Source organism: Trichosurus vulpecula, chromosome 2 (genome assembly GCF_011100635.1).
Source record: "Trichosurus vulpecula isolate mTriVul1 chromosome 2, mTriVul1.pri, whole genome shotgun sequence".
Lineage (NCBI taxonomy): Eukaryota > Metazoa > Chordata > Mammalia > Diprotodontia > Phalangeridae > Trichosurus > Trichosurus vulpecula.
In genome coordinates this window covers 417,393,464-417,402,961 of record NC_050574.1, presented here as the reverse complement: position 1 = coordinate 417,402,961, position 9,498 = coordinate 417,393,464, and the positions used below count along the sequence as shown (strand labels likewise).

Here is a 9,498-nt window from a genome sequence, read left to right as displayed (position 1 = left end):
TGGCACATAGTAGGTAATTAACAAATGTTTGTTCCTTCCTGGCCCCTTTTTTATTTCTCCTTTCAAGGCATTAAAAGTATAGTAAAAAAAACTTAAATCTTATTATTTTACAGAAAAGGCAATCAAAAGATCATTATGTAAACAAATGGCTACTTTCTCATGTCTACAAAATTTTTGTGAGAATCCACCATGGGGTACGAGGCAGCTAGGTGGCACAGTGGATAGACTAACAGAGAAACAGGTCTGAAGTCGGGAAGATTCATCTTCCTGAGTTCAAATCTGGCCTCAGACATTTAATAGCTGGATGACCCTGGGCAAATCACTTCACCCTGTTTGCCTCAGTTTCCTCATCTCTAAAATGAGCTGGAGAAGGAAATGGCAAACCACTCCAGGATCTTTGCCAAGACAACCCCAAATGGACTCCAAGAGTTGGACATGACTAAAACAACAAAACAACAAACAAATCTAGTGTATGATTAAAGAAAGTATGAAAAGCTTTCAAAATGATTTTCCACAGCTAACCACATGTTTATAGTCACACAATTGAGTGAAAAGTGTAGAGAATAAAAATTCCTAATAGGCTCTATTAAAAATCTTTTGCCTTGGTAGAACAAAATACTGCCTTAAATGTTCGCCCCCAACAAGGGGTCTCCCTGGTATATGTCAAACTCATACAAGATTCCCTAAAATATATAACATGAGAGATAACTTTTATCTCACAAACCTCTGATTGCTAACATCAAACAAGGCATAGAACAGGGAGACAAGAGTGTTTAATGCTGTCAGGGAAGATTTCCAGTATGAAGTTCAAATGGAAAAAAGATTCCTGCTACATACTGAAGTCTTCCAGCTCTTCCTCTCTGCATATTGAGATGATTACACCAACCTTGAAAACACTGTATAACTGCCTAAATGAGATAAGCGATCCTTTAAAAAAAAGTTTAATCATCCAAAAAATAATACAGGGAGGGGAAGATGAAGAATTTCAATGGTTCATTTGGTTTGCTATTGAATGTACAAACTACAGAATTTATCCATATCGCAAACAAAAAAATTACATGATTTTATCAATAGATGCAAAAAAAGCTTTTGACAAAATACTATCCCCATTCCTGTTTAAAAAAACAACTAGATAGCCCAGGAATCAATGGAACCTTTCTTAAAATGATAAGTATCTATCTAAAACCAAGAGAAAGCATTATTTGTAGTGGGAATAAGGTAGAAATCTTTCCAATAAGATTGGGCATGAAGCAAGGATACTCATTATCATCATTATCAGTGAATATTGTACTAGAAATGCTGGCCATGGCAAGAAGACAAGAAAAAGAAATTGGAGGAATAGGCCTAGGTAATGAGGAAACAAAGCTATCACTTTTTCAAATGATGTGTAGGTATACATACAGAATTCAACTATAAAAACAAATTGAAACAATTAACAACTCTAGCAAAGTTACTGGATATAAAATAAACCCACGCAAATCATGAGCACGTCTATATTTTACCAATAAAACCCAGTATGAAGAGATAGAAAGAAAAATTTCATTTGAAATAACTGCAGAGAACCAGCAAAACATTGAACACCATGACAGCAATATTATACTATAAACGACTATGAATGACTTGGCTATTCTCAGCAATACAATGATCCATGACATAGAACTCAGGATGAACAATGCTATGTGTCTCCAGAGAAAGAACTGATGGTGTCTCAATACAGCCTGAAACATACTGTTTTTTTATTTCTTTTTCATTCATTTTCTTCCATAAAATGATTACTATGGAAATGTTTTATATGATTGCAGATGTATAACTATATCAGATTGCTTACCGTCTCAGGGAGAGGAAGAAGAAAAAAGGAGGGGTAGAACTTGGAACTCAAAACTTCTTTTAAAATGTTAAAAATTGTTTTTACGTGTGATTGAGGGGAAATAAAGTATTCTTTTTTTAAAAAATAAAATAACTGCAGACACTATTAAATACGTGGAAGTCCACCTGCTAAGATGCAGACAAAATCTATTTAGACACAATTATAAAACACTCAATACAAATAAAGACAGATCTAAACAAATAGAGAAATATTAATTGCTTGTATGTGGGCCAAGTCAATATAATAAAAAATGATAATACTACCTAAATTATTTTGCTTATTCAATGCCATACCAATCAAACTGCTAAAAAATTACTTTATCTAGAGAAAAAATAAGAAGAAGATTCATTTGGAGCAAAAAAAAAAGTAAGGAATATCTAGGAAATCAGTAAAAAAAAATGAAGCAAGGGATACTAGTAACACCAGATTTCAAAGTATACTACAAAGCGGTAATCATTAAGACAATTTGGTATTGGATAAGAAATAGAGTGGTTGTACAATGGAAGGGGTTAGGTATACAATATGGAGAAGCAAAGGAGCATAGTATTTGATTACACAAGGATCCCACTTTTTCAGATAGGACCTCACTATTTGATAAAAACTGCTGGGAAGATTGGAAAGTAGTCTGACAGAAACTAGGTATAGACCAACATCTCATATCATACACCAAGATAAGCTCAAAATAAGTATATGCTTAATACATAAAGGGTGACATAATAAGTAAATTATGGGAGCATCAAAAAAAAATTACCCGTCACATCTATGGATAGAGTAAGAGTTCACAACCAAACAAGAGATGGAAAGGCTCATAAGGAGGAAAAATTGATCATTTGAATTACATTAATCATTTTAGAAAAACTGGGGAAGACTTATATGAACTGATTCAAAGTGAGGCCTCAAAAGGGACAAAGATTTAGTGTCATCCTCCTGTGGACCTTCAGGGAGGCAGAGGTTCCTGAATGGATGGTGGTATTGGAAGGTCTTTAGTATGCATTTTGATTCCTGGGCACATGGCATGCAAGATGCTTAGGAATGACCTCTTGGCCATGAGATGAGCCTGAGCCTAATGTGTGATGAATAATTGTTGGTGGTGCTTGAGGAATAATATAATCTGAGCTGTGTTCCTGATGTTGCTGGTGCTGCTTCGGCCCCTATTCGTTTGGGTAGCCAGTGTGGACCGTAAACATTTGGAATCACATTAATTAAAATAAAGCATCACAAGATCCTGTGGCAGGTGTTGATGCAACATGATTCCTGCCTGGTGCTCTGAATGTCAAAGGGAAGAAGTTCATTGAAATGCAGGTAAACAGAAGACTTAACTATGACCTTCTTATGGCAGCCAAATGCCTTATAGCCTTATTAGTGACACACATGAAAAGATGAATAAGATTCCAATTACGGTTAAGGCATACAAACAGAATTTTCAATGAAGAAATCAAAACAATAACAATGAAAGAGTGCTCTAAATCAGTATTGATTAGAGAAATACAAATGAAAACTTTGAAGTAACAGGTCACACGACCTCAGTTTGGCCAATGAGACAGAAAAGGGAAATGATAGATTCTGGAGGGAATGTGGAAAAATCGGGACACTAATGCATAATTCAGAACTACAACCATTCTGGAGAACAATTTGGAACTGTGACCAAAGGGCTATAAAACTGTGCATACCCTTTGATACAGCAATACCACTGCTAGGTCTGTATACCAAAGAGATCAAAGAAAAAGGAAAAGGACCTGTATGTACAAAAATATTTAAGCAGTTCTTTTTGTGGTGGCAGAGAATTAAAAACAGAGGGGATGAACATCAGTTGCTGAATGGCTGAAGAATTGTTTGTATATGATTGGGATGGAATATTATTGTGCTCTAAGAAACGAGGGGGACAGTTTTGGCAAAGCCTGGGAAGCTCTATATGAATGGATACAGAGTTAAGTAAGCAGAACAAGGAGGTCCTTGTATGCAGTAACAGCAATATTTTAATGATGATCACACAATCAACTGTGAATGATTATTGCCTCTGATCGAGAAAATGATCTAACAGGACTCATGATGTAAAATGCTGTCCATCTCCAGAGAGAGAACTGACCATGTAAATTGAAGTATATTTTTTCACTTTTTAATTTTCTTTCTTTTTATGACATAGGTAATAAATGTTTTGCATGATTTTCTATGTATATAAAGAAAATTATTGTCTCCCATTTTTCTCATGTCAGTCCTTCTCTTCTTGTTCCTTTTCTGCCTCCCCTTCCAACTGATCTCCAATTTAGGTGCTTGCAGATCAGCCACCATTTTTTAAAACCCCCCTTTTTTATACCAGTATAAACAAGACAGAATATATTCTCATTGGATTTCGTAATCATACATCACTTTATTGACCATTTCAACATGATTTCAAATAAATACAAAGGTATTTTCAGTATCACTTTCAGTCACTCACATTGAGAATCACCCTTAGTAAGTAGAATCGACAGCTCTCTAATCATTAATAATGGGGCAAATAATGAGTGATCCAGAGGTACTTTCTTCCTTAGGCACTCCAAAAGAGAAGTAAGGGCGGAGAGGCCCTTCAAAGACTATATTTGAGGGACTATAGATGAGACATCTGTCTGTGACATTATAAAATGCTATATGTCCCTTTTCATAATCAAGAAAAATTCCTACTTTGTGTATAGGCTGAATCGATTGAAAGTCATTATGTGAATTCAAAATGAAGGAACAATTTCCAGATGTGCAGCCTGCTAGGGTCCTTACATCCTCAGATGAGGAGGAGAGTTGCCCCTTTCTGCTGACTGAATCTTTACAGATGCCCAATTCCCACTCTGTCTTCTCTCCCACCTCCACTTCCCAATAGTGTTTGCCTGAGGTGAAGGTCTGGGCCCCCAAAACAGCAAGAACATAGTCAAATCTCTCTTTGTTGTTAGGAAGGTCCTGAGGGACACTTCCATACTTGACCTTCTTCAAGTCTTCAGACAGGGTGAGATGAGGATTGGCTGATTCAGGATCAAAAGTGATATCCCTCTGGAAACTCATGAGCATTTCTCTCAAAGCTGTGATGGAGTAGGTGGACCAGCCAAGGGAAGGAAGCTCTGGTTTTTGAAGTAGGCATTCCTCATTCTTTTCCAAAGTGCCTGTCATATCCTGCAGCACTTCCAAGGGTGCCTTATCCAAATTCTCCTGTATTTCTACGATCATCCGTTGCAGGTTCTGGATTTGCTGGGACAACTCAGCCTTTCTTTCCTCCAGTTTGACCAGATTGTCTCTGGATTCCTGATCCAGTCTTTTCAAGTACTCATGTTCTTCATCCCATAAGAACTGGTGCATTTTCCCATATTCAGAAATAACGGACTGTTTCAAATCGTAGGTGTCCTCCTTACAGCGTGTCTTTCTTCTTCTCACTTTTTCCAATGCCGTTTTAAATCCCAGTTCTTTTTTCTCTAAGATATTCCTTGTCTCCTGGAGCTTGTCCTTGCACTTATCAGTCGCTGTTTCCAAGGGAAGGACATGATGATTCTTGTGCTCTGGGGCTAATAGACAAGAATCACAGAGGAGTCTCTGGTCTTCCTCACAGAAGAACTTCTCTTTTTCCCCATGTTCATCACAGGTGGTCAGGCCCACCATGCTCTGCAGCAAATGAGATCTCAGCCTCTTACCAGTGATGGACAGATTCTGCAGTTGCTTGTTGGGCACCAGGTCACTGTGTCTGATGACTCCTCTGCACTCTGGGCAGGTGAAGGTTTCATCGTCTTCCTCCTTGCACTGGAGAAGACAGCCTGTGCAAAAGGAATGGCCACATTTGACAGTCACTGGATCAGTGATGCACCCAAGACAGATGGAGCAAGTCAGCTCTGCCTTGAGGTTTTCAATTAAGTCTCTTGCATCCATTCCTCTGCCTCTGATTCCTTCCTTCTTCAATATTCCTCTCAGAAGAAATAATGCTAGCTCTTCCTCTTGAGCTCAGCCAGGAAAAGATATTAGCACTGAGTTGTGGATCCCTTCTTTTATACCTCTGCCTCTGCTTAGCCCCTCCCTTTACTCCACCCCCAGAAGGTGAGAACTCTTGACTTTTGGGAGGGCTCCCGGGGCTCTGCTCTATGACTGAGTTCTCACCTTTCTTCTAATCCTACAATTCAGCATCACCATCTGTATCAGTAAGGCAAGATTCTCATATTGACGGTGACTATGACGACACTGGAAAGCAATATTAATATGGTCATTATGTCTTCAGTTAAAAATCAGATCTTTTCTACCCAATCCTCACTGGCTTGAAGGATTGAAGGACAAAACAACTCTGGTCTAAAGTGCCTAGCTGTGAGCACCGTTGTGAACCTTGAAGGCCATAATTCTGAAAAGAGAAAATGGGGAGAACTCTGTTTCATTGAAGAGACTAGAAGTACTTGGGATGTAGGAATTCTCACCTTTTGGGGGAGAGGTAAAAAGAGGAGGTTAAAGAAGGAAGGTGTAAAAAAGACACCAGCAAGTCAGTTCTCAAATCTTTTGTGGTTGACTTCTGAGGACAGAGCCAGCCTTATCCTTTCTGAGTGGAATATCTCAGAACAAAGGAATCAGAAATAAGTTTCTCTTGGAAAAAAAAGAAATTTTTATTTAAAAAAGACATCTCAGTCTAATCAATAAATCATAACAGTGAGAGGGGACAAAAATTAGAGAGTGAGAGGGATAATGCCAAATTGAATATGTGTGTTGGTAATGGGAGGAGGCAGCTTGCAGGACAGAGATGATGCTTTGGCAAATTCCTTGCCCTGCTTCCATCTCAGAACATCAGAAATGTGATGGTCCTGAGGCCTGGAAATCAGATGGGTTATTGCTAAATGACCTAATCAGGAGACTTTGCAAGTACTAACAGGAAGTAAAGATGTTTTCATCAAGAGATAGCATAGGGTTAATGTGATCAAAGGTCTTCCCTATCCATTCAATAGGCCTCATGTGGAAGGGAAGTTTGATCGGGAGAGGCTTGCTTGTATCAGTATTGCTTTCCAGTGTCTTCTTTGGTGTGGTAGCCCTGAGAAGTTGGCCAGTTCCAGTTGGGCAACTCCTCTCTTCTCTCCCCTCCCCTTCATTACATTCCCCTCCCTGCCCTTCCCTTCTCCTCTTCTTTAATCTCCTCTCCTCTCCTTCTCCCTCCCTTCCTTCCTCTCCTCTCCTCTTATTCCCTTACCTGAGGATGTTCTGCCCAAAGGAAGGCAAACTTGTGTGGCCTAAATTAACCTAGTTTACTTGGGGTTTACTGGCTAGATTTCTTTCTCAAAAACCAACCAAGCTTTAAACCCGATTCACTTTAGATCTCATTGATTGGACAATAGGTCCCTGCCCTGCCCAAGCTCCACTTAGTAGTTATGTTTTTAGGCCCTCCTGGCTCTGAATGAACATCAATAGTACTGTTTCTCTTCTGACCATCAACCCTTAGGGTCTTCCCCTCCTAGTTCGATTTTTATTTTTATTAAAGGGGCCATCCCTTGACTTACTTCTTAAAGAGGCCTGTTCACTGACTGGGCTTTGCCACACTCAAAGTGAGTACTTGAAGAGACCTTAGCTTTAAATGGTCAAGGCCAAGACCTACTACATCCTGGGCCATCTCCAATCATCATGATTAATATCTGGCCACTGGACCCACATGGCTCTGGAGGAGAAAGTGAGGCTGGTGAATTTGCATAGACCTCCTTTACTCAAATCCAATTCAATTGCAAGTCATGCCACCATCTCCTTCATGTCTTAGTCCTCTTGGAGCCACACAACCACAACCATGAGGTGAAGAGTAGGTGGGTAGAACTAGTTACACTCCCTTTACCTGGCCCCCTCCCACATATTCCCAATTCCTACCTTCAATGTCTTTATCTTCCACAAACAACTTTAGCTTCAACTCCAGTCCTTGAAGACAGCTAGGTAGCATAGAGGATAGAATGCTGACCTGGAGTCATCAAGATCCGAGTTTGAAACCTGCTTCAGATACTTAGATTTAGAACCCTGGGTAATGCACTTAACCTCTCTCAGACTCAGTTTTCTCATCTGCAAAAGGAGAAGAGGAATACAACCTACCCCACCGGATTATTGAAGGGATCAGATGAGACAAAATGTAAAACCTTTTCAAACTCTTAAAAAGACTTTATAAATGCTAGCTATTTTTATTGTTATTGAAGGATGGGTGTATGGAAAGAGCAAAGGGTCCAAAGATACCTGCACCACGTAACTTCAATATGGCTAAGAAACACACACACACGCACACACACACACACAAACACACACACACTCTGCATTGGTAATTAAGGTGGGACTTTTTACTGTTTTAGAATGCTAAATTAATTAAGTGCCTTTGATTAAGTCTTACTAGGTGCAAAGTCCCTCTCACACACCCTTTTGCTAACTAAGTGTAAAGCCCCAGGCTCACACCCTTTAGCTGTTTGGGTTCTGCACAGTCCAGATGAACTATAAAGTGACTAAATACCAATTCCACAAACTGTTTCATGTTCTTTTTTTTTAACAGTGTGAATTTTTTCTTTCTATTTGAAACTTTATTGATACCTATTGGATTTTATTTTTTAAATTTTATTCATTTTATTCTTAACTTATGAAATAAAACAAGCATGTCCATAACATAGTAGAATGTTCATGTCCCAAATACAACTTTCCTGAGGAAGCATAACTGTGGTCATGAGTTGTTTCTGAATCCTATTTTAAGCCTTGCTGTCTTCTACTGTAAAATAGCTGTAACAATAGCACCTACCTCCCAGCACTGTTGTGAGGACCGAAAGAGATGATGATTATGAAGTGTTCAACACAATGACTGGCACATAGGCAGTGCTGTCTATTATTATTTTAAGACGATTGTTGTTATTTTTCATGATAATGGTGTTTTAGCATTTCTTCTGCCTGCAGGAAATAAAAGCCTATCCCACATCTTTTTCATAATGCAAACTGAATGACTTTCTATTCCACTTTTGGGCAAACCTTAGACATGAACCAAAACCTAAATTTTAAATAATTAATATAAGAGTGAGAAAATAGAGCCTAATCCTCCCCCCAATTATGGGCCAGGTTTCCCCAGGACTGAATACAGATTGTTTAGCTGGGTCCAGAAGGGCCTTTGAGTGGAAAAGGAACTAGACACAGTACTCCTGCCCCTACAGGCCCAGAAACAGTTTCCTTATTGTTAGATAGATGCAAAATAGCAAGTGGTTGAGACTGCAAAGAGTCACAAGTCATGATAATAATAGATGCTGCCTTCATTCTGAGCTTCAGGAAAAAAAATAATAAAATACATTAAGGTCAAATTTATTTTACAAAAAAACCTTTATTTTAGGAAAACTGTTTCCTTGTTTAACTTTCTCCTTTCTTGCAAGGAGCTGAAGAAAACAAAGCTATTTCAGCAGGAACTGTTAATTGGTTTTTCATATTTTGTTTTCTCCTTTTGTGGCTGCTGAGAAAGGAAGCACTAGATAGGTTGATATGTAGGAAATAGAAGGCTAATGCAGCTACATGTGATCTCCAGGACTCCTTGTTTCACTAACTCTGCCACTGATCTGCCCCTCTTCTTCTGCTGAAAGTGGCTGCTTATCACCCCAGGCCTTCCCTCCCCCTACCACTAATCTCCTCTATGATACAGTCATTGGGTTCTAACA

General features: G+C 38.9%; 1 protein-coding gene across 1 annotated transcript; it reads right to left on the bottom strand.

The window, feature by feature from the left end:
• Positions 1-623: 623 nt before the first annotated feature.
• On the bottom strand, positions 624-5,749 carry LOC118837289 (probable E3 ubiquitin-protein ligase TRIML1). Its single transcript, XM_036744184.1, has 2 exons — positions 4,619-5,749; positions 624-683 (listed from the first exon to the last, which is right to left on the bottom strand). The coding sequence occupies exons 1-2, from the start codon at positions 5,747-5,749 to the stop codon at positions 624-626; spliced, it is 1,191 nt and encodes a 396-aa protein (XP_036600079.1).
• Positions 5,750-9,498: the final 3,749 nt, after the last annotated feature.